General features: G+C 41.9%; 1 protein-coding gene across 2 annotated transcripts in view; it reads left to right on the forward strand.

Annotated features, from left to right (window-relative positions):
* Positions 1 to 1,043: 1,043 nt before the first annotated feature.
* The window catches only part of gria4b (glutamate receptor, ionotropic, AMPA 4b), a 152,235-nt gene continuing 126,864 nt past the window's right edge, over positions 1,044 to 26,414 (forward strand). Inside the window, exons 1-2 of one of the 2 annotated variants that reach the window (XM_061056386.1) lie at positions 1,044 to 1,597; positions 9,864 to 10,022. In XM_061056386.1, coding sequence (XP_060912369.1) covers positions 1,507 to 1,597; positions 9,864 to 10,022 — 250 coding nt within the window. In that variant the 5' untranslated portion in view covers positions 1,044 to 1,506. The remainder of the gene's footprint in view (positions 1,598 to 9,863; positions 10,023 to 26,414) is intronic. The other variant, XM_061056385.1, reaches the window with a different exon arrangement.

A 26,414-nucleotide genomic window follows, 5' to 3' on the forward strand; every position in this document is an offset into this window, starting at 1 on the left:
AGAAACATGCAGAGGCTTTTTAGGCCGGGTACAATCACTTCTATCTGAACCACTTCTCTTGCCTGCTTCCATCGCTGCAACACCTGCTGGTTTGCTGTTTGCTTGGGAAACCGAGGGGCGTCCAAAACGGCCGTGTGGGGCCGCATTAAGGGGGGACCAGGGGAGCTCTCTGGTCCAAACAAATCCAGAGCATTCAGGAGCAGAATCTAAAGTTAGAAGGAGGACATACTGGCTGCTGCATTGTTGTCAGAGAAGCCAGCACTTCAACATAGCATGTTTCCTTAATGTCTGATCAGATAGTAAGCTCACTTCATCATTTCAGTAAATATCTAACAGATTGGACCTTTACAGTTAACTGAAACTTTATATGATGACGTGTGGGTTTTGCATGAACCGTTTGCTTTTCCAAAAGCAATTTATCAGACCACCTGGTTGTTTTTGCAGAAACATTACAATATTTTTTTAAATAAATATGCAAGAATTAAGAATGCTGCTGTGCTCCAACTAAAGAAAAGATAACCTGTGTGTAATTATTTGTGTGCAACCCAACAGTCCAACAGTTTAATAAGCACACTGAAATAATGCAGCAGTGATTTATTTATTCTCTGGGTTGTGTTCTCAGCATGTACTTGGAGCCTAATAACACACTGCACCCTGCTATTATGGGTATAAGGGAAATAAAAGATATATTAGGATATTAGTCTCCAGCGTGGAGCCATTTTAATCCCTCAAAAGGAAGGAAAAATATAATTTCACGGACAATGGGCTATAGAATGTAGCTCGCTGAGAATAATCCCATTAATTGGCAATTAATGCATTTTAAATGGCACCTTTCAAAGCCAGTGTGCGGAATGATTTGAGCATGAAGGTTACGCAGAGAACAGAGCTTTTATTAAGAGTTTAGATCTGTGATAGTAAATCACATTCCTCCTGTCTGCCATCAGCCATCGCAGATATTCTGTGTATTTCCGGACCAGCAGCTGCAGCTCTGGAAGTTTTGGTATTAAATGAGCTATAGGAGACTTTTGTGAGCGGGCTGACTGACACCGCCTCCCCTCCTGCCTGCTGCCCCGCTCGGTCGCTCGCTCGGTCGGTCTGGTAAAAGGCGCATGTGTGTGTTAGTGCTGTGATGTGAGTTGAGCCACATCCAGACGCACTGGCCGCCGCTGGCTGATGCTGCCCTCTCCTCCACCTCCCCCCCCCCTCTCTCTCCTCTCCTCTCCTCTCTCCTCTCATCTCCTCTTGGTGGTGTTGTGCGCAAAAATCTCCAGCGCCGGACGGACGGACGCAGTTTGACGGCACAAACGCGCGGCTCTGCGGAGGGGGAAATATCCAAGAAAAAAGAAGGACATCCACATCAGACCATGGATATTTAAGGGACATTTGAATTATTTTTCCTATCTATTTGTTTTTTTTTTTCTTCTCCCCCCGTGATGTTGCTTTTGCCCCGGGGTTGTTAATTAAAACCTGCTCGATGTCTCTCATCAGTTTATAACCGAGACCAAAATGAGGATTTCTTCTCGCGACTGGTTTCTGTTGATGTTCTCGGGCTTTTGGGGACTGACAATGGGTGCTTTCCCGAGCAGCGTTCAGATCGGTAAGTGTGTGAGCCCTTAATGTTGAATCCCGAGCAGGGGGGATGAATCATGTGGATGAATCTGTGGACGTCCTGCATGCTGCCATTTAACACCTCAGCACTACTCAAAGTGGAGATTTTCTTCCGCAGTCTTTTTTTTCTTTTTCGTTATTCTCCACATGCACACCGCGTTGTTGCCTCTGTTGATGCTGTGCATGTTTAAAAACACACACCTAATGCGCTTTGTATCTGCAGGCTAACAGTGTGTGTATCCCGGTGCACTCCGCCACTGCAGCAGATCAGAGCAGCAAAGTGTGTGTGTGTGTGTGTGTGTGTGTGTGTGTGTGTGTGTGTGTGTGTGTGAGTGTGTGTGTGTGTGTATTCCCTATGCAGGTTGCCTGTGCATTGACTGCTGTTAACACTCGAAGACCACCGGTCCCCCCTCTCTGTGCCTCGGTCCCACAGGCCTCACAGCTCCTCTTACTTCCTCTTATTTCTCCCCCCCAGTTGGACTCTTTTTAAAATAAACACTTTGCATGCTTGTATTCCAAACACTCCACAGGAGGGGAATAAAAGATGAAGGATTCATGGATTTTAATTTCACTAGCAGGCAGATTGACTGGTTTGATTTAAAGGCAGGGAATGAAAAGAAGGGCAAACTGTGACCTCCAGTTGTTGATCATCACAACCCTCCCCAAAAAAAATCAATTATCAGAAAAGCAGTCATTCATGCTTTTTTACCTTTATAAATCCCACTCCCTCAGATTTTTCTTTTTTTTGATAGCTCAAAGAAGGTGTAAGAGTCTTAATTCTGGAGCTAATTTCTGCAGTCCGAGTGACTTTTTTAAAAATGCTTTTCCGGTCCCTGCACGCCTGCTTGCTTGCAGAGTTAGTCGAGGCACATCAGAAACGCTGAGGCTGATGAAAAATGACAAGCTGTTCAAATGATTCTCCTTGTCCTTTTATATCAACGTGATACTAGAATCCCCCCCCCCCCCCCCCCCGGCCCCCCTCCAGGGAGGTGTGAGGCCAGAGGTCAGGGTCTGTTACAGAACAGCACCCCTGCAACAGGGGACGCTTGATCCGGGGTGGGGGGGGGGGTTGTAACCAGCATCTGTGCTTCTGCTGTGCCATCATGCTAAAGTCATGCATCCTGCTGGTCGAAGCAAAACGACTGAATTTTGCCTTTACAGATTCTGCGCTTTCCCAGACTCATATTCCTCAAATTATATCCACTTTCTTTGATCTTCTTTTGCTGCCAGTAATTGCACACATCTTGATATAATACCTGTGTCATCATATTCTCCATCAGCACTGAAACTGACCTCTGAAAGTGCCGGTGTCTCCTCACAGACGTGGATACTGTCTGCATTTCACACATTCTGTAGTTTGTAGCATCACATCACATCAGAGTGCAAACATCCCTCTTTGCAACACTCATCAGTTTCAAATAATTATCACTGGAAAATCAACACTTATTAGCAGGGGTGGGAACTGGCTGTGTACACATGCATGCAGCACAGCAACGTGTGCACAAATAGAGTCATGGCAATCATGATGTGCTAGTGCCAAAGATACATTCTGACAGTCACACATTTAAAGACAGATCTGGAGGATTATAGATCCCGCTCATGCCCCATGTGTCTCTCTTTCTGCGTGTCGGGCTTTAGACAGTCCCAACAGCGTTCTGTGGAGGGCGGAGGAGCCACGGTTGACAGGAAGTCAATTCGTTGGCAAAATAAAGAAGAAGTAGTAAAATAGTAAAAATTGAAAGAACTGATTCACATTTACCTTCAAAGTGAGCCAGGTTTTCTTTTGGCTCGAGCATCACATAAAAAGATCTTCAAGGGTTCTGTAAGCATTCATTGGTTCTCTTCTAAAGATCTCAAAGCTTGTGTCACTTCTGAAGAATAACTTTACATCATCTGAGCAGCCAGGCTGTGTGTGGAAGGGAGCATGTCTGCAGAGGTTATTCACCGAGGTGTAACTGATGTGGCCAAATTCTTACACACACTGAGACCAGTTACATCATGGAGACCTCAAATCCACCTGATTTAACATGAAGTGTGTACCTGATAGTGTGTTCAGGATACAAGAATTTTACTCCTTGATACCATACTAATGCAAATCAAATATTAGTACATGTTGCGATACTGCTTCAGATCAAAGAAACAATATATTCGTTTTAAATAGAAGTCCTAGACGCCTAGTATTTGGTATTTTTTTGTGTTTAATGACTAAAGATTTCAAGCAAACTCCTGCACAATGTCGAAGCTGCACCAATGTGTCACCTCCTCTGCTCTTTCTCTATTTTTTAGAGACGTAAACGTAATTTTTACATCTTTATAAGAACCCCAAATGGACTTAAGTAACGTCAGTATTTGCAGACCTTTGACCTCCGCTGCTCTCTCTCTTTCGCTTGCCGCAGCTTCTGGCTACAAATATCTCTGAAGATCTGCACGCTTTAAAGCTTCTGTACTTTTCTGATACTGTTGTATTGTTTCAGAACAAGAAGTATCGAAAAAATATCCATCCGGATCAATCTCAAGGATCTGATATCTTACTTTGATAATGAATAACTTGTGTTACTGTAGGTTTTTAATGCATGCAGAATACATTGCAATTAGCATCGACAAGACCTCGTGAGGATAGAAATGTTCATCATTACTCCATCTCTTCCATCTGTCTAGAGCTGCTCATCAAAGGGCTGCAGATAGTCACTCCTCAGGAAAGGAAAAAAATAAATTGAGCCCGTGCCGCATCAGTTCCTCCTAATGCTTACCAACACAGAAGACTTTTGGAAGACTTGGGTCTCTAAAGACTTCCTCTCACATCCAAAGATAAAGAGACATTTTACAAGACAGAGGATCCTGAAGGAGTATTGTTTCTTACAAGACTACAACTAGATCATGTCTGAATTCATTTCTGATCCTGGTCCTGCTGGAATTTGATCCAAAACAAACATGACGCAGACCTTTTTGTGTGCAGCAGTTTGTTCTTAAATCGTACGAAATATGAACAAGACCCTGACTGACAGGAGCCAAGACTTGTTTAGGTGATTGTGACTCACCAGATCCTCCTCAGTGTTTACTCTGTACCTGGACGCTGCCTCCTGTTTATGGCTGCAGTGAGTGAGTTCAGTATTTGTCAGAGCCAAGACTACAAAAATCTTCTAATTTTAATCATGTTTTATTGTTTTTGGACGCCAATACGAGAAAGGGGGACCTGAACCGTTTTTAAAAAAACTACACCAAATAAGAACATGGTGCCAAAACGCTCAAACGCTTTTTATTCCAACGATGGAAATAAGGGTTCAATCTTCAATACATCCAGAATATAATATATATAAAATAGGGGACTGCTAGTAAAAGGGAAAGTCATAACAGTACAGGAGTTGAGCTCTCAGCCTACCGTAGCCGTAACGTTGATAGTTGTGAAGATCGGACCCACAGCCTGCGACCAATTTGCTTAAAGTAGCACCAAGTAGCACTGCCCACCTCCACAGTTCACTTTTTATCTTTAATTGAGGATGTCTTTAATCAAACCAGCACTCCACACAGTTTATTTACTGAACAGAATACCACCTATTTGCATGAATTTGACCTAATGATGGAGAAAAGCTGTTTAAAAAAAGTGGCGCCGCTGGCTTGGTATGCGTCGCTCTGTATTCTGGCACGTGTTGCATAGAGCGGCCGCATGTTATACATAATGAATGGAGGCGAATTTTCAATCACCTCAGGTCCTGTGCAGAGGGTGTCGGGGGTAGTTGCGTTTGCGGTCATGACGGAGCAGCATTTTTTTTACTGATTTATGGGTCACACTGGGACATTGTATTTAGGAATTAGCTAGCCTAGCACTCTGGAGGGACTGCAGCCCAATGCCACATGAGAATCACAGGAACTTCCTGAATAGCTACACTAGCATTATGCTAGTAAGCATCCTCACTTGGCAAAAACTCTACCAACTGAGCCACAGCCGCCCAAATAAATAGCATGTTTCAAGTTAGCCAGGCTATCGATAAGTAGCCTTAGCATACCAATGGTTGGTCTCTTCTGTCCTGTGACCTTCACCTTGCACAGTGCAGCCGTCCCCACTCAAGAGTATCCTGCATTGTTTCCCCTTGACCAGAGACAGTTGATCAAGTCAGCAAGCTTTCTTCAATCAATTTGCATTCGTAGATGTGATCTAAATGCAAGAAAAATTTAGCTAACACTCATAATTCCTTTAAATGTTAAAAGCCAGATGTCATCTTCTTGGCAGAATATGCCAGGTGGAAATGGGGTCAAAAACAAACAGGCGCTTTGGAGCCACAAGAGTCTTGTTTTTTTGGCAAACCATATGGCATTTATGAAACTTCAAAGAGTGGGGCGCCTTCGGTGTGTAATTTTTGAATCTCATTTTGTGTAACAGCGAGCAGAAGGGGAAGTCATAGCTGAGTAAGTGGGATTTAGGTCAAAGCTGGATTTCTATCCTGTTTTAATTGGCAATGAAGATAAAGTTCTCAAATCTGAAATGTGTAGAGGGCATTCCTACTGATCAGTAGCAGAGATAATTGAACTAATCAGATCGTGTTTGTTTTCTGTTGGAGAAGCAGGAATTAACACCTCCTGAGAGACGTTAGACCATCGCAGTGGAAATCATGTAAAAAAACAGCTCCAGTGATTCATGTAACTATTTCTGTTCCATTTATGCAAAGAGATGGAAAGGATTTACATGAAATATTCTAAAGTTTACCTTTTAAAGAGGTCAGCCATAAAAAAAAAGCACACACTGGCATTTTGCTTTAAATGACATTTACACAATCTCGGCGCAAGAAAATACAGCCTGAAGGACGATGTTCGAAAGTGAAACAAACTGCTGCCAACCTTAAACACCACTGACATTTGCATAATCGTGAACTGCATCGTCGAGATGGACGCTGCTGGGTTTTAAAAGAAAGAAAGAAAGAAAGAGAAACCAGGAGTGAAGTCTTATCTCTGATGCCAAACTGATCTTTGACACTGGAGCGGCCCATGCGTGAAAACCTGAATGAAAAAGCTGAGCTGATCCAGACAGATATTTAGAGATTGATATCATTCTTTCTCCTGCATTAATATCAAACAAAGGAGATAAATATACGAATCCGACTGCATCGTACACTGTCACAAAGCCCTAATGATACTGAGAGTCATGAGTTGCCATGCTGCAAGATTAACTCAGAATTGCGGGTGATAGGATATTGGCAGAGTGATTTAGCAGAACAATATTGGCCTTTTATTGCATTTCATATATAGTCCAGCCAGTTGTGTCTGCCACTAATATGATCTAGGATCCCTCTCGGACCACAGATACTAAAACTGTCTGTGAATCCGTTTTTTAACGTTTTCAACGCTTTAAAAAAAATGGAGGTTAAAAAACCCTCATTCAGCCGTTTTCCTTTCAAAGGTCTTGGTTTCTCTACCATGATCTTGCCCCTTCCCAGTCTTGAAGTTTGTGTGATTTATTGTGATAGTCCGACTAAATCTGGACTTTTTAAAATGCATGGAGGCATGTTAATCTGACTGAAATCATACTAAGTCAAATTTGTCAAAAGGTGGATTAACACACCTAGATAATGTGGTTTGGGGGTCGATTTACTCGTTCATTCATACACGTCAAACTGGTGTTATGCACATGAGCTACAGTTCCCTCATTTAACTCAGAAGTAGAAATCATGGGTAGAGGTATGTTGTGCCTGCTGAGGGACTTAAACGTATTAAAGTACATCAATGGACGCAAATTGGTGATTGTTTGGTAAATTGCCTAATGATCAACCAGAAGAAGGTCCAAAAGTAACTCGCTGAAATGAGGCATGTCGCCACCTACTGTAACAGAGTTCTACATATGATGAACTGATTCTGCCCCCATACTTGTATACTGGACATTATATTAAAAACCATTAAAAAAAGTTTCTTAACCTTTTTTTTTTTTACCCCAATCCCAAATTATTCCGCTGACAGTCAACATTTAGGTTTTTTCTTTCTCTACGGATTGCAATGTCACTTAATTTGGTCCAGACTGAAAAAGACTGAATGATATTGATTGATATCTTTATTTAAACATTTAACTGGAATAAAGGTAGATGCTTAAATTTGACCAATAACGCAGCTGTAGCGTTACAGACTGTATAGATGCTAAGAAACCAACATAGCACCTCCCTATTATTTAACATTGGTCAGATTAATACAAACTTCCCCAAAGGGAAGAATGAAGTGTATCGTACCATGTTGTGTCTTTAGTTAAAACTACCGCGATCATGACGCTAATTCTGTTAGGCAGTTAATGGCGATTCCACTATGTTTTGGCCTCAAGCTAAAAAACTAAGATGTACATCCAGGTTCATCTGCGAGAACATTTTTGCGCGAAAAAAATTCTAAATCTTTTTTGTCTGAGTTTTAAGTTCAGGCTGGTCCACTAATCCAGCAATTAGAGTATGATACACATACTCCTAAAAGTTATGCAACAACAGATCTTCTCAAGAATGATTTCATTAATGGCCATGAAATTTGGTGCATCCATTTATGATCCCCTTAGGGTGAATACTAATGACTTTGGTTATCCCCTGACGCTTCTCGAGCGCCACAAGCCGGTCAGTTTTCATTTTTGAGTGAAAATATCTATCGGGGGCTTCAGTGCAAAAACATTTCCCAGACTTTGATCCCCTGCCTTTTCCTCTATTGCCACCAGCATGTTGACATTTTCCTCCATAGAGAAATGTCTCGGCAACAATCGGATGGATTGCCATGACATTTGATACGGATATGTATGGTCCCCACGGGGTGGATTGTAATCACTTGGGTAGACCCCTGGCTCTCTTCCAAACACATCATCATCAGATCAGTGTTTCCGATACTTTCGTTAATGACTCACCACCTTTAGATTAATGACATTTTCGTCACCCTTTGATGTACTTTGTGGTTGATGCTTATTAGCATCATCAGCATGCTAAAGGGCTATGTTTAGATGTTGAACGTGGTTAGCATGCAAGCTTTTTCCCCCATTAGCATTTAGCTACTCTTCAAATGAACAAACTCACAGATCTAATGACTGCAGACTCTTGCTTTAATTCAAACCACAACCTTCACCCTCAAGTTAATGATGTATTTTGTGCACATAAAGCTTAACATGCACAAGCAGTGGCAGAAAAATAACAGTGCAAGAAGTTCAGATCGTCTAAGTGTGGAGACTCTTTCTTGACCTTGAAATGTTGCTATACAACCGTCTCCCACGACCTTCTTCAGCCATTTAATGTTCCTCCGGGGTCATGTGCAGAACTTTACATATATGGTAAATGGAGGAAAGGTTCATAACCCTTAACAAGTAATTTTGTCTTTAAAGTGGAGTCAGAGCAGAAACACTCACACAGAAGAAATAACAAACAGCTGATTTAACTCGTAGTGTGCTGGACTTGCCCATAATGGTCAAGTTCTACTTTTACGATCAGGATCCCTACCGTTGATCAAACTTCCCGTTGCAAAGGAGGGAAGAATCCTTTTTTCTAACTCCCCTACAGCACTACAAAATACACTTGGTTTCAGTTCAAAGTGAAAAAAGGTTGATCTTAACTCGTAAATATTGTATAAACATCATATTCCTAAGGATGAGTAAGGATATCAAACCCAACAAACGGGGTGGTCTGACTTTAAAGTTAATCAATTGACACATAACGTTTTTTAGTATCTCTAAAATTGTTTTCACAATGACCAGATTTTAAAACTGCGATTACGATTCTAGTGAAAATCAAACGATATTATCGATACCTGTTTCGTTACCATGGCAACATACTACGTGGAAGTCCTAGGCTCCCAATATTGAGTCGTTTCTTGTTTTTATTATTACCACAAGTTGCAAGAAAATTCCCGCGCAATGTTCAAGTTGCACAAATATGTTGCCGATGTGTTTGTGCAATTCAAACAACAGTGCTCTCTTTCACCCGAAGCAGCTTTTGGTTAGAAATATGACCAAGTTTGTTTTTCAAGTTTGGTACTTTTCAAACAGTTGATCATAACAACCATGGAGAGTATATATTTTTTTAAACACATGGTATCAAAAAGTATTGACAACCCCACCGGCTGCTGTTCTTTTTCAGATGTTTGTGTCCAGTGGTGATTGTTTCATCTGTTTCCGTCTTTATTTAACTTGCTTCGTGCCTCTTCTCCCTTGAGCAGTAATTGAACTCTCTTTGGTAAGGTTGTGGATTCGTCTCAGGTGCTTCTTGTTTCCCTTTGCCCCTCATCACACCTGTGTTTCTCCTCTGCTTTCTGTTCAGGTGGTCTGTTCATCAGAAACACTGATCAGGAGTACACTGCCTTTCGGTTGGCGATCTTCCTGCACAACACCAGCCCGAACGCCTCGGAAGCCCCGTTCAACCTGGTGCCTCACGTGGACAACATCGAGACGGCCAACAGCTTCGCCGTCACCAACGCCTGTAAGTCAGCAACCCCGCTTCACGTTGTGTTTTGTGCGTTTTGGGGAGTTTATGATCAGAGCCAAAGAAAGAAAATAAGACTTTCCACGGCGATCTGATTTTAAGCTAGCGACCCTGTGAGGGCGGCAGAGCAGGGTGTTACTGAGGAACATGGACAAAAGTGGCTTTATATTGAAGCATAGCTCAGGCACATCATTTACCATCAGTGTTTTAGGAATAACATAGTACTCACAAAGTAAAAGAAATAGATGGACATGTGCAGTTTGACACCAGAGCAATTCAGCATAGAATACAATTATACATCAGTGAATGAACGCAAATATGAGACAAGTGCTCATGGATTACAATATGCTCTTTCACATTTTTAACACATAAGAAGAATCAAACTAAGAAGACAAACATCCTCCATAAATGCCCTCCCCCCCCCCCCCCCAATGTTAAAGCCAGCTTAGTTTTAAGTTCCTCGATGTGAGATACTGCGGTGACCTCAAAATATGTAAATGTGTCCAAAGTGTGTATCCTATTCTTTTTAGATGGAGTGTGTTTGTTAGTTCTTAATGCATCCATTTCATATATATGTTTTTGCTGTGTTCTGGGTTCAGAGAGCATGGCTATAAAGAAGTGTATTAAAAACGTATTAGGCACTCATATTGTCAGACTTACTTGGAAAACAGAGAGAATGTCCCCAAATATCCGTTGTACAAATCCTTGACAGATTGTCACTCTGGTTGGAAAGCTGTATTTACCCAATTTTCCCAATATGCTTCATGTTTGTAGCCCCATTGGAGCTATTTTTTAATCCATTGAATTGTTTTATTTAGATCTCAGTAGTTATTTTTGTGAGATTAACACTATGTTAATACTTAAAACTTAAGAGATATAGAACTAAAAAGGATGCAAATATGGTCCAAAACTTTGAAATGAAGACCCGCGGTGTAACAAACCCGTCCTATCCTTTAGATTTTGGGCAATCTTTGGTGTTATGTTCAACATGCATTTCATTGTTTTGACAGTTTAGAGTAATTTTAGGATTGAAGAGATAAATATCATAGTCATATAATAGCTTATCCTCAGTGAACAAGTGGAAATGTTGTAAATGAGGCACAGATGACCCATATATAGGCCAGACATACGCTGCCAGTAAAACAGCTCATTGTGTGTTTATGTGTGTTTTTATGTGTTTTAGGCTGCATGATTGTACATGTGTGTGTGTGTGTGATAATGTGTTACTATACAGCTGTGTGTGTATCTCTGCTGGTTCACATCTGATCTGAGAGCACAGTCACAAACGCTGAAGGGGACAGCAGCTGTAAACACACACACACAACCATCACACACTCTGCCTCTGTTAGATCTCTTAACAGTAGTAGGCAGTGATTCTTTTTGGTGATGATCCCGGGGGAAACATTGTCTTCTTTTTCTTGTTTCGGTTTGTATTTGCGTGTGTGTGGTCGTGTGTTTGTGTGTGTGGGCATGTGTGTGTGTGGGGGTTCCCGAAAGAACCATAAAACGCTGCGACCTGATGTCTTCCACTATCTGTGGTGTGATCTGGTGTTAGAAAAATCAATGGCTAAATTAAGCAGAGAATGAAGTGCTGTTATGTTTGTTTGGTCAGTGTGTGTAGGGAGGGTGGGGGATAAAGTGTGTGCATGGATGTGTGTGTGTGTGTATGGGTGTGTGGTTGTGCAAGGTTGTGTGTTTGAGTTTGAATGACACTGTGTGTGTAACAACACATGACCCCATATTTACCCTAACGACGACCTAATGAACCTTAACTGTGAACCATTGGTTTCCATAGTTACCACAAGGCAAACTAGTCTCACAAAAGAAAAATATGAAGAATTAACTATTTAAGAGATTTAAGCAGGTTTAAGTCTGGTTTAATGATAGACAAAACCACGCTCAACTCCCTTTCAATGTAAAACAACTGGGTGCTTAATCCCCAAACGTGTTTAAACAAGAAAAAAACGATTAGGACGAACGTTTCGAGCAGACGCTCTTCTTCAGCGTGCAATTTTTTGCTGCTGTTTCAAGCCACAATATTTACGCCACTGTGACGTTTTCACCCTCAATCTGAATGTAGCGGAGGCGTAATGGAGGGAAGAAATGTCCCCCCCCCTCTGTACCGTCTCATAGGTAGTAATAGACGCGTTACAGAGGTGAGATGGGATCAGCGGAGCAAGCGGGGGAGCACAGCGCTGTGTGTGTGTGTGTGTGCATGTCTGACTGTGTGTATATGTGAAGCTCCTGCTGTGCCAAGATTCCACAAAGCTGAAACACAATGTGAATTCACAGACTGGGACACCGATACGCCGGCGCATCAATAAGAATGTACAAGACGTCATGGCGGCTGAGCTTAGTTACAGTCTGAAAAGATGTTTTTTTGTGAGTTTTCAACCCCTGTTGGATTAAAATCTCTTAATTGACACTGAAAACATTTGTATTTTCGCATCTGGTTTTGGTATTTTATTTAAGCTGCATCACAGCACACTCAGTAAAATCTCACTTGCACCATCACAGCGGTATATTTTTTCTGTACTTTGGTGTTTTTCTTCTCCGTCAGGATTATTGGAAACCTCGAAACAATGCTGATGTAAGCACCTTTTTTTCCACTGTTACATTTTTATTGCTGAAACCAATGTATCTGTAAAGGTTTGGCCTGTTATTGACCTCTAAGATGAAATTACCGTGGATGAAGCTGTATTGATCTCTGTGGGGAAATGGGTTGTGCCTGCAGCATGCAGAACATGGCAAAGAAAAGTGGGATGGGGGTGGGATAAAAAAAAAAAAAAGTGGGTTATGAGCACGAGAAGGGAATGATAAATGAGGAATTAAAACAATTTCAGGGCAACATATACAGACATGTGCGCATGCATAATCATTGACAGCTGCAGAAAATTTAAAGCGGACTGTTGGGGAAAAAGCTTGAATATTTATGTTTTGTAGGAAAAATCATCATAATTATCCAGTTTGTTTGATTATTTAAAGGAAACATACACATAGCCATGCTGCTCTAGATCCTTGAGTGTTTCTTGTGAGCTACTTTTCTAAATAATTTGCACAAAAGAGGATTTTCTGATGTAATAAGAGACGCAGGGCTGCAGAGTCGGAAGCATCTTCATTCAATAACCCATTTTGAATGTGTCTTGTATTTCACTTGCAAGGTTGCAACATCTTCTAAAAAAGGCATTTTGTATTCTGCGGGTCGATACCGATTCTGAAATGGGGCGGAGAGGCAGGAAGCGGCTGTTTAGAGGAGCCCTCAGTGACAGCAGTGGTCTTTCACTAAAGAGGCCTGGCTGGGCGTAAACTGTATGTTTCAGAAAACTGTGGGGATTTTTTACCTCCTAGTCTAATGGCTGCACAGTCACAGGAAGTGAGTCTGCAGTGCATTGATTGGCCAAAGCCAAATCAGAGCAGAATTACATGAGCCAATCAATGGCTCTGATAGCTCAGGGCCAGCGGGGAATCTGAGATCGAACCACATCGCTCGTATTCACCCCCACGTTTTGCATTTCCCAGGCTCTTCCTTTATGCCTCTTTTTTCCCCCTCTTCTCTGCCTTCTTCTTTCGCTCCATTGTCATCGGCCCCTGAGATAATGGTTATGAATAGGCAGCGTTAGCATGTGACGTTTAAGGGCATAGCGTACATTTGGGAAGGGGAGATGAGAGAGGGAGCTAATTTGTGAAGAGAGATTAGGCCTTTCAGCGGCTCGGAGCGCTGCTGTCGGGACGGCTGATGGGGATAATTGGTGGGAGGACGGGGACAAATGTTATTGTATGTTCCCTTTGTCCCATCGACAATCTTTCTGTCGCCCAAGACACTCTGATAGATTCTGTTTCACATGTTTGATTAACTATAAAGTCTCCATATTACTCACCAGTAGGTCACCAATGAATTGCTGTGATTTAAAGCTCCTAATGATTTATGATTTCATTGGTTTTCTCACAACTTTCAAAGCTCTGACTCTTTTGCAGTACACACTTAGATATACATAATACATCGCCATCGGGATAATTGTGACAACTCGGTATAATTACTATTAACAGATGAGACAATGGGTGAGACATTTGTTATTCTCCGGTCACAGAGGAGGTATTCAACGCCTCCCACGGACTGAGATTCATTTCTGGTGATTAACTCTCTGGGCAAATTAGGATTCTGCTAAAAATGGACAAATGAGAATAGTTTGTCTTCCAGAAAAGAAATGATTTGAGGAAATTTCATTACATTCATTCCTTTTGGTTATAAAAAGATGAACAAAGAAGTAGTATTTGACTCTTAAGGTGTTAGAGCACCACATGTATAGGGATACAGATCCAGACCTGGTTCTGCTAAAGGAGAAATATCATGTCTTATTTTCACCTTTCATGATGTCACTCTGTGAACTTTATAAAGTAGCTTTGCATGATCAGCAGCTCAAAATTCTCCTCATTTATCTTATACTGGGCATCCGTGAAAACCCTAATTTCAGCCTCTATCTGAAACAGTTCATTTCAGCTACTGTCTCTTTAAGGCCCCCCTCCTTAAACACCCGCTTTCTTCTCATTGGCCAGTTCTCTAGAAGCTTTCCAGGGTGGGCGTGTCCTTGAACGTTTCCAGGGGATGGGGCTGTTCTCCAAAGTGTAAGAAGACGGCAGAGCCTGACGCCATGTTCTGACTCGTCTTCTTAGACTCTCCAATTGAAACCAGCCAATCAGAGAAGCCGGGGGACAGAAATCAGGATAATATGTCACCTAATAGGATCCAGTTCCTGATTTTTTTTTCGAAACCAGATAAATTGAAAAACATTTGATCTTATCGATGCTGCTGTCGAGTCTCGTAGGTCTTTTAATTTGATGGGATATATCCAGTTGAGCCACCTCATTTTAATCACTGGTACAAACAGTAATTGTCTAATAAAGTTTCCGTATATGAAATTGAATCGTCAGCCCGAATTCTGGTGGTCAGTTGCTTTCAAGCATGACGATAATGGACGATAACGATCAAAAAGGTCTTAAGTTTGGCTACACTTTACTGAAGTAAAAGACAAGGAGGAAGTGACATGCAACTGATGAAAGTAGGGGGAACCTCAACAGGGTAAGGCAGGCTAGACATTGAAATGCTAATGAGAGCCATTTAAACCCCCTGTGGCTTAAGCCCCCCCCCGTGCCTTCACGACAATTAACGTCATAGGCAAACATCACTAAAAACTGTGATTAACTGCTGGGGATTTAAGACATCCCTGGCGATTCACTGGCGTTTATGGGGTCGATAATCTGGTTGTTCATGAAGTGTCAAAGTAATCCAAAATGCATCATTGACCGTCTTCAAGTCAGACCTCTGCTGCTGCAGGACACTCATTTTGAAAGCATATTTTGCAATGAAAATAAAATCATGTATCGGTATATTGTTGTCTCATCTTCCCACTTGATAATAGAAAAGTATTAACAGTGGTATCGATAAGAGCTGGGATCATTAAGAAGTCTGGATTATGGTGTGAATATATAAAAACAGGAATAACAATCCTCGTCCCTCTCCACAAGTTTTTCTTCAAAGTCTTCTTCTTTTAAACGAGTTCAACCAGTCAGGATTTCGTTCAAAGGTTGCGTTCTTCCAACGATGCGGCTCAAATACAAATGTGAATCGGTGTTTCAATCCACTGCTGGAGTTCAGTACAGCAGCTGCTGGAGCTCATTTTCTGCTTGATTAACTTAAAAAACATCACAGGGAAGAAGAAGAAGAAGAAGAAGAAGAATAAGAAGAAGAAGAAGAAGAAGAAGAAGAAGAAGAAGAAGAAGAAGAAGAAGAAGAAGAAGAAGAAGAAGAAGAAGAAGAAGAATAATAATAATAATAATAATAATAATAATAATAATAATAATAATAATAATAATAATAATAATAATAAGAAGAAGAATAAGAAGAAGAAGTTGAAACTTCACAATTAAAAAGGGCACCAGTCCCACCTCAAGCTATGGAGATCCATGCAGTAACGATCATGTAAATGTAGCGTGTCTGTTTGTTTCATGGATGAATTTGAGGAAAGTCAGAGTCTCCTCTTCGCTTCAACACTGATGTGATGTTTTGGTCTCTCCAGTGAAGCTTGAGCGGCGACAAAAAAAGCTTCATGCCCGTCATGATTTATTCATAAAGTCTGTTTGCATTGCACTTTGTTGCATTTTGTTCTTATAAATACACCAGCTTTGCCACCTCAGTCGAGCATAACAATCTGTTTCTGTGGCTTTGAGCTTTCCTTTCTCCTCTTTTCTTTTTGTACATTCATCACCCTGCATCACAGTTTTAAATCCCAGACACAGTGATGTTAAACGATATGGCTCATGATGTTACAGATATTCATATTGACGATGCCATAGAGCTCTATTGTCGACAGGAAGCCATTAAAACACGTTAACTAGTCAGTTGGTTTGCAGATGGTGACTTGTTCCTCCTTCAACATGAACATTGCAGTCCTGGTAATTTCGCAATAAAGCACCAAATGTTCATTTATCCACAGCTGAAAATAGGCACCACCCATTGGGTACCTCTTTCCTATTAGACTGAAGGCAACCTGCCCCCCCCCCCCCCCCCCCCCCCCTCGTTTATACAGAAGATCAAGGAAGTCATGATGTGTCTTCAAATGGAGAAGCTGACATTTACTCTGAAGGGTTCACTTGGAGGGTTTAACTGTACATGGATAGATTGTATTTTACCATTTTACCATCATCCACCAGTGTGCTCTGTGGATGGAAAGTATAGCAGCAACTTGAGTTACGAGAACATCAAATCGACTGAAGAGACAGCACACAATGTGTACGAGTCTGTATAGCAGTCTGAGTTTCCGCTGGTCCTGGGTCAGAAAACAGTCCTAAAGCAACATTTCTTTTTTTAAACAGACAAAGCATGTTTATTTCAAACTAAAACAATAGGTACTCAACATAAGCATATCCCTCTGTTGATTTTCTTTTTTTCCACCTGGCAAGTCATTTTCTGTTCATGTTTACTGTATAATTGGAGACAAATTGCAGACATTTATTTTGGGAGCACATTTCCATGTTTTCAGTTTAAAAATGTTCCTTTATTCCAATTATAGCATATAATACATATAGTTGTATATATATCTTCCTTATACCTTATATCTTAGGCTTATCTTCTACGTAGGAACAATTGTAACCCCAAAATGTCTAAGATCTGATTCTGAATCTGATTTATTGAATATATTGAGGAACTGTCTTTCCCAGTAGCTTCAGGTCACACACGTCTGTATGAGCTGCTGATTAGACCTGATTTCCAATTTCTCTTTTTCTCTGGAATGCAAGTCGTTTATACACATTCTTTCTACCCCACACCATCGTCTTTGTCTCTTTGAAGCACTGATTGAAAGAGTCAGTGTGAGCAGCGTTCAGCAGCGTTCAGCAGCGTGCAGTCGGGCTGTTAAAAAAAAAAAAAAAAAAAAGAGGATATGAGGTCATAGCAGTGACACAGATTTTACTGACCCGCCTGGAGGAACATGATGTCGCGGGGTGAAATGTTTAATGGTGCCTGATGTCGCCTTCTAATGCTGCATGATGCATCACTTTACTGTACATTACGTTGGTTGATTACGGTGGAGAGCTGGAGCGGAGGCGGGTCTTAAGCCTCCTGACAAACAGCTACAACGCGCACCACCCGTCTGTCAGGTCCGCCCACAGTGCACTAAAGTAAGGCATGCATGCAACACTGGCAGCAGATTCGGAACCCGTCTGTGCTTTTTGGGGTCTTAAAAACAGAAAATCCTCGTCTCTTCACATGTGTGGAATCAACAACGCAACAGCCTGTCTGCTTTATTATGAAACTCTGAGCCAGCAGCGTCATCGTTTCATGGATCTCTGCCTTTCGCTGTCAAGGTTGCCATTGCTGCTAATGTGCTGAAGTTCAGGACAGTCAGAGCGATTGCTGGTGAGTCCTTGAACCTCGAATGGCTTCTCGACAGTTTTGTGCTTCAGATGTGAGCACATAACTCCTCCGGGGACTGAAAGTCGACGAGAAACATGTCCAGGTGTTTCTGACAGCGGCCTGTGTTGGAGAAAGCCTGTTATCAAAATCACAAGTGAAATGTCTCAGGGAAAGAAAAAAGTAGAAAATAGACAGAACATCTTGGCACTGCGACTGTGGTACTGGATTAATGCTTAAGAAGTGGGGATATCCAGTCTATTTCAGGTACAATGCAGCTGATACACTTGAGAGAAATACCTAGGCGAGGAGATTTCACCTCAACAATACTCAGCGGGATAATTCTTTAAGCTCAGATTCTCCGCCTTGAAGAGGAATGAAAATGAGGAGGGTACGTGAGGCGAATAATTGAAAGGAGAAGTCTTCTGTGTCAGTGTGAGGTTGAGACTGCAGGCCGGCTCCACCCACTCCATTTTTAACCTTATCTTTTTACAACCAATGGAGGTCACTGAGACAGACAGTAACAATTTGCTACGGATGTATCCCAGCTAAAGTAAGCTGTGGGACAAACTCACTGTCCAGCATAGTTTTACATCACAAAAAAAAATATGTATCCTCATGTTTGATTGTCTGTTTGAAATGACAACTCAAAAGGAAAGACATCTAATCTGTTTCAACAGAACTTCAAAAGACGCAAAAGTCCAAACCATAGACTGTAAATAAACATGGACGAAGCCTGAGGGACGTCACCCATTGGTTACCGAAGGGGACTTTTAATGACAGCTGAAGGCGGTTGCTATGCTGGAAATCCAGTGTCATCCTACCTTTCAGTCAACCTAACATCAGACTGAGACTGTACCAGAGACTGTAAATATTAATGGATGAAGCCTGAGTGACGTCAGCCATCTGTTTCCTGCAGGGGGCGCCGGAGGCTCATCAGCAGCAGCCGCCATGTTGGAAATCCTGTCTCAGTCTAACTTTCAGTCAACCTAACGACAGGCTGAGAGCTGGAGCAGAGGCGGGTTTTAAGCCTATTGACAAACCGTTACACAGCGCCCGCCTGTCAATCATGTCAGCTACGCCCCTAACTATGGATAACACATACCGTTCATAAAATCAAAACGGACAAGTTATCAAAAATGTAACCCCTCATACGGTGTGTGCTGATCGAGACATGAGCTTATCAGACCAATTTAGTTTTTTGTACCAGGCTGTAAACATGTTAATTTCTTCTGTAATCACCGGCTTTTATGAATGGGTGTGTATGTGACCCCGGGGCTTGTGGAGCAAGCCTCAAGTGGACACTCGAGGAACTGCAGTTTTTTGCACTTCCGCATCATTTTTCAACACCTTTTATTTTATTTTCTGTACAGCATATGTGTAGAAAGTGTGTACATGAAAACACAAGAAACAATGATATTTAATAGAGATATCGCTTCTTTAGGATTAAAAAAGAGGATTTTAGAGCGCCGTGTGTCAGGGCGGCACACAGTGTAAAGGTGAAAGTGAACATTTCATCTCTTTGCCTGTAATTATATAGTATTAGTTGAATGCAGGGGAAGATTGCGTGTGAGCATTATCGTGTAAATAAACTCAAACTCAAATCATTATTCCTCCGAGGCGTGTGTTACCTCTCTCACCAGGCTGATGGTCCTTGTTGTGTGTTTGACGGTAACCTCTTCACCGCGCCGCCAGACGACAGCAGTGCGGGGGTGGAAGGGGTTAATTTGACCTCCTACATGCTGCCCCTGCCTTTCTCCTTCATTGAAACAGTGACATCTTAATCTGCATTGAGTCATTTATATTCAACGAGGCGCCTCTGACTCACTCCAGATCCAGATAGGGAGCAGACTGCACTCCTGTATGCACTCATGCAACAGAGGAGACCTCACATATACATCTGTGCTGCTGCTGCTGCTGCTGCTCAGCACACACCTCTCCTGTAAGTCCTCGAGGAGGGAACACAGCCTCACACGTTTTTGTGAGTGTATCTGCAAGCATGCACACAAATAATGTGTGTTTGCAGCATGTTAGCTCGATTTAAATCCATTATCCGTCCCCGTGCGGGCTCCATTCAGAGCGACTCCTCTGCTCTGTAGTGCCGCCCCTTTAGATGGCCGTCTGTGGCCCCACATTTGTCTGAGGATTGTCCTGATGCGTGGGTGAAAGTATTTGCAGGCCTTTGGGCGATAAATGCAAGAGTGTGTGAGTGTGTGTGTGTGTGTGTGTGTATAATGGCTGGGTAGAAGAAAGAAGAGGAAGAAGAAAAAAAGAGAGGGGGAGGGGGGCTGCTAATGAGAGATTAATGTGGCGGAGCAGGGAGGAAGATGGAGGACGCGGAGGGTGAGAGGAGGAGGAGGTTATAAGGGAGAGGGGGTTTTTATACAAGAAGGCGTTCATTAGGCTGGTAAAAGGTAAAATGTAAGCCTCGAAATAAGGAAATAAGCCGGCTCCTGTGCATCACAGCCGGAGCTATTTTCATGTTTTAGCTGGACTGGCATTGAACACACCGTCCGTGCAAAGTGTGCCTCTGCAACGTTAGCTGTAAGTTTCTAGATTTACTTTGGACACTTGGATAAAACGTGCCCTGCATAACTGTTTGCGAGGCCGGTATAATGCAAGGGCATCCAAAAAGCAATCAAGGGCAGTAAAAAAAAATTGACTTATGACAGCACAAAGTCACAACACTTTTGCGTAACACACTGTAACAACCAAAGCACAGACACTTTAATACTTACAAAAACAGAGTTTAAATAGATGCACAACAAAAAGAAGAGAGAAATACACACACAACCTTAAAATGTCGACACTGGGATTTCATGATTTTGAAACCCCAGAAGTCCTTAACTGAAAAAAATAACAATTTATAAAATGTATCCTGTCAGTATTTTCCAGCATAAAATGAATAACAAACTAAATGCAGAATATTCATAATGTAATTTCCTTTCATGCAACTCGGTCTCCTCCCCTCTCTCCCACTGCACCTCCCCCCTCCTGATCTGCATGTTGGTTATGTAAGTGCCCCCCTGAGGTGGGTGTGTTTGCATTTGTGTAGTTAGTGTTTTTTGTTTGTGGGTGTAGTCGTATGTATGTGCGGAAGTTTGAGGAAGAACTCTGAGGAAACAACAAACAACTTGCACTGAGAAGTCGTAAACACTTAATTTGATTAAACAGATGTTCTCGCTCTCTCGCTCTCTCTCTCTCTCTCTCTAACTCGTGAAATCAATAGTCTGTCCAAAGAGCTCTGGCATCAGCTGCCAAGTTTTAAAAGCAAAAGTACAATGAAGGAAAAAAACACTGAGACAAAAACTGTAGAAGAAAACAGATTTTTATCAAAACTGGTTATTATAGGGAAATATTTAATTTAGTGAATTTAAGATTTAACATGGAAGTACTAAAACCAAGCGGCAGCGTTCACTGTTTAAAAATAAAGCCAATGCAGAAGTGGGAAAAGTGCAGTTCCTCCAGTGTCCACTTGAGGCTGGCTTCAAAAGACCTTGACCACCTAAAACTATCTTAACTTATCCGTTTGGATTCTATGAAGGATACGAGTTATTCATAGTTAGGGGCGTGGCTTATCTGACTGACAGGCGGGTGGGTTGTTGCTGTTTGTCAGGAGGCTTAAGGCCCGCCTCACTTCCAGCTCATTGTGTGTTACTATAGGTTGACTGAAAGTCAGCTAACGCCATAGATCAGCTTCAAAAGTCTGTTTCAGTAACCAATGGGTGACGTCCCTGAGAACAGGTCCATGTTCATATACAGTCTGTATGCTTCCAACTGCCACTGTTGTTAGACGTAAAAATCTAAAATGTAAAAATAAACGCCTCTCAGTTTGTCAGATATGAGAGCAGTTATCAGGTCAACAGGTGTTGCAGCGATGGAAGCGGGGCAAGAGAAGTGGTTCAGATAGAAGTGATTGTACCCGACCTAAAAAGCCTCTGCATGTTTCTAATAAGCTCCACGAGCAGAAACGTGCTCAAACTAGGATCAATATTGGAGATGCTTTTTGAAAAATGGAGAGAGGTTAGAACACAGAAAGGTTTACAGACCCATGCAGAGCTGGATAAACACTGAAGCTTCAGAGTCCACCACATGGTGACCTGTGTGAGCATGGACTCTAGAGAGGAGGGGGGGCGGGGGGAAACAGATCTCTATAATGTTTAGAATTTAGACTGCAGTACCCATTTTAACCACTAGGTGTCAGAGTTACATACTGCTCCTTTAAGGGACACTTTGTTCACTGTAATTACAGCGCGTTATTGGAAGATAAAAACGGGTCTACCATTCTCAAAATCAACATTAACTTTCTGAAACTCAACCGGAAGAGAAGATACATTTTATGCAGATTGTTGGAAACAGATTTGAAGCAGTAAATAAAGTGATCGTTTTTGAACATACTTCCTGATGTAGAATAAATCTGATGATTAGTTATGCTCTTTGAGACAAACAGCTGAAGTGTGTCAGCAGGCCAACGTGGACATAACAAAGAAAACAGGCAGAGTTTGATTAGTTATGTCTGTATTTTAAAGGAATAGCTGAACATTCAGAAGCCGTCAGTGCTGTGTAGCTGCCTCGTCACCTTCTTACTCAATTAGAAAATCTATTTTGGGAAGTGAGGATGTTGGGATGGATTCGCTCCAAACTGGGACAGGAAGTCGTGCCAGTTATTTTGTGTTAATCACTCAGAGAGCTCCGTTCAGAATCGAGCGTCTTTGAGCTTTCTGTTTCATTTTCAAAGCATCACTTTGCATTTACGTCGATTTGGAAGTAAACACGATTGTCATGAATTAAGCATAGTGGCCTTAAATGACCTCTTTGAAATCGGGATGTCCTCTGTGCTTCATCAGATATCTAGTTTATGTGTCATCTTAGAACGGATGACTGATGATGATTAAATAATTGAACTGTGTGTTTGTGCAACTCTCAGGAGGAGACAAAGTGTTTATTTGAAGAGGAGTTTGTGTCGTTATCAATTTTTATTTGTGACAAGACGAGTTTAGAATCTGCAGCTTCTCATGGGTTGGTGGGTCTTGTTGGTACATCTTACTGCCAATTTCCACGTACTCCTTGCGGTCCATCAGCGCGCCATTTGCTGACTCTATAATCAATGATAGTGTTTCAAAAGCAAGGTCGCGGTCTGTCTCCGGAGCGTGCCACTACGCTCTTCTTCATTTCAATTACGCTCAGTCTGTTTTTCGATGGAGCTAGCTGCAAGCACGCGTCAACATTTTGCAAAACAGGCACTGAATAAACAGCGAATCATCGTGCACGTTTTTCTAGTTATTCTTGTGTGGTCTTGTACGTCTACTGTGACGCGTGTGCAGCTGCTCATGGCTGCGCTGTCGCTCCAGAATCTGACCCAGTGGGGCAGGGAGGACGCCGTTACTACAGAGCAAAAACCATGGCGCTGACGGAACACAGCGCGGTAACCTTTGTCTTAGGAAGAGCTTTTGTGGTCGAAATATATTTGGAATAATGGAACAAAAGCCCCTTTCACACATGGGATATTTGGGGGTTTGATGCAGGTGTGAATGCATGAAGACATTTCTGTTGTTTGACAGCATTCTAGTAAAACATCTGCAAGAAGTCGGGGTTAGCTGATGTGTGAATTGTGACAGTTTGACTTTGTGTGATGTGTGATGATCCTTTAATATTTTGTTTTAGGGGTGCCAGCCAGGTCTCTCTCCTGGCATTTAAGATAAGTCGGTTGTTTTTTGTCATTTTAAGCTTTAGTTGAGTTTTTTGTTTGGATGATTTGAACCAAAAAGGCACACAAGGATTGTACACAAAAAGTGTACACCCTTACATTAAATGACAAAACCCCACAAATAAAAACTCCACAACCAATGCAGCAGGAAATGGGCAAGTTGGCAGGGGTGATGAAGTTTATATCCTGCGACTGTTTTGATCTTTGTGCACATAATAAAGTTGCTTCATACCGTTCTGCTTGCCGGTTTGCTCTTTTTCGCTCATCCATTGATAATGTGAATACATCCAATTAGACAAAAAACTGTAACCATAGCGTTGGATGCTGTTGCTTGTCCTCCATCTTGGATATGTTGTAAACATTACACAACCTCCACATTGTCCTTTCTTTTTTTTTTTTTTACATCATTCAAGGGGAAATGTGAAAGGGAAGCCAGCAGTGTCTTTTTGTGCTAATAATTCTCACCAGGATGTACCTGCTAAGTATTTCAAAGTCCTGTCAATGACAAGCCTGGGTGATTTTTCAAGCACCTCAAACAAAACGAATCAGTCTTAATAAAAACATATCGGGTGAAGTGCTCTGTTTATATTCAGGGTCAAAAATCCAGCGTACAGTAATCACATTCTGATGTCTGAAGAATTAGATTGACCAACAGACCAAAGATGTTCAAAGTCGTATGCACAGGATGAAGGGTGTTGGCGTTGAATTATTCTCATGGGTTTTCCGACCTTGTAGAAAGTGTTTATGTTGCTGCTTTTTGCTCCAAGCGTCGCTGTTTAGAGTCAAAAGCAGGCGGGTTACAGAACGTGAACGTACTGTACAACATCTCGACTCATGGACGAACATTTTCTGGATAATTTCAGGCATGCCTAATACCTCACAGTGGGAGATCAGCCGGAGATCATCAGTGTCTAACAGTACAAAGGGGGCCTGCAAAGGAAGAAGTCTGCATAAAGTTGGAGGTCACATGTGTGCACACAAACAATGTTTACACATGTAGCCTCCATGGACAAGTGCAGTTCATGTGTGAAAGATTTTAGAGTCATTTCAAAACAGAATTATGGGGCACATTTGCCAGAGGTCTCTCCTGTTTATCTCCTCTGTTTTTATGAAATTGACAGAAATATCTGTGTAAAGACGCAAAACACAAGGGTTGAATTTTTAGAGGCGTAATGCAAACTTGGTTTGTTAGGAGGATGAACCTCTAAATTACATGATGGGATACTTGGTCAGCATAAAGATTTGATTCTTATGCTGATCCAAGAGGAAAGGTGTTTCCAGCTAAATGGTTAATCCTCCGTTTTTCTCTTTGTTGGAGAGAACAGCTGAAGAGAGACAGGAAACATTGGCAGGAGAGAGTGGGGGATGACATGCAGCAAAGGTTCAGAGGTCGGATTCAAACCCACAGCTGCTGCGACGGGGACTATAGCCTCCGAACAGGGGGCACACGACCGAAACGCCAGGCCACCCAGTATTCAAGAGCTCTTTCTTCCTAGGGGTGTTTTCAGGTCGTAGCACCTTAAGACCGTTTCACAGGGTCAAGAAAATTTGTTAGAATTCATCCTCCGGTGATCATATCCACAGTATATTTAAGACATTAAAGTGAAACACGTTAGGCTTCTATGTGTTGTTCAAGGTTGTAGATGTGACCTGAAACTGGTTCTAGATCCCTTAAAATCTTTATCAATCCAATGAATGTCTAAAACAGATTTTAATCCAATCTGTTCTGTTGCTCATCAGAAAAGAAATCATTTAGCAACCATGATCCTTTGGTCAAATTTGGACTCTAATTGATTTAATACCTTTAATACCTTTATTTAAAGTACACTGTGTTGTATAGGATGGATCAACACTACTGTTTGTTCTTTGTAATCCCCCTTGATCCCCCTCTGACAAATACAACACAAGTATGCAATTATATGCTTTGAAATGTTTGTTCTACATTTAACACAGTCCTGTAAAGAGTTTAAATTGCTTAGATACTTTCTCATCCGCACCAAATTGGAGGAACCACCATCAAATACACAGAATACATGCACCTAATGTGGTTCAACCCATGTCGACCTTCAAATAACCGCGTCAGTCACTTGCTAATATCAACATTGTTCATGCAGCATTAGCGCTAATGAAAGCTTAACGAATTGCAGTGAATTGCTTTGCGAGACAGAGATGCCTGGAATATTTAAAGACAGATTCAGAGAGAGAGAGAGAGAGAGGGGGGAGAGAGAGAGGGGAGAGAGAGAGAGAGAGGGGAGTGGGAGGAAATAGCAGCAGGTCTTTTCTCCGATCCCAGTGAATAAGTCGTGTGAATTCACAGATGGGTTTTTAACAGGAACACACTTTGGCCAGGGGAGTTGTTCTCACACGCTGGAGGATGCTGTTACAGCTCGCGCACACACACACACACACACTCATACATACGGCAACGCCTGAGCTGTGCATCACGTGTTTGGGAAACGACTGAAAGCGACAATGACGCTGCAGTCCTCAGATTTAGAGAGATCGCTAAGGGTACGCCTGGACAAGGCTGAAGAGAAGAGGCTCATGTTCAACACGACAGGAGGCTAAAATAAAGAAAAATACATGAAAGCAGCTTCATAATTATGTTGTTAAAATCAGTATTTCTAACCTTGTCTCTCCGTGTTATAGTCTGAAGAGGTTTTAACCATGACTTTCTCAAACTGACAAAAAAATGAAGTCATTAGACACAAAAGTCACTAAGCCTGATTCAATTCACTCAAGGGTTTTGCTGCTGAAGCCTACGTACACTTAAAGT

Source organism: Labrus mixtus, chromosome 14 (assembly GCF_963584025.1).
Source record: "Labrus mixtus chromosome 14, fLabMix1.1, whole genome shotgun sequence".
Classification (NCBI taxonomy): Eukaryota; Metazoa; Chordata; class Actinopteri; order Labriformes; family Labridae; genus Labrus; species Labrus mixtus.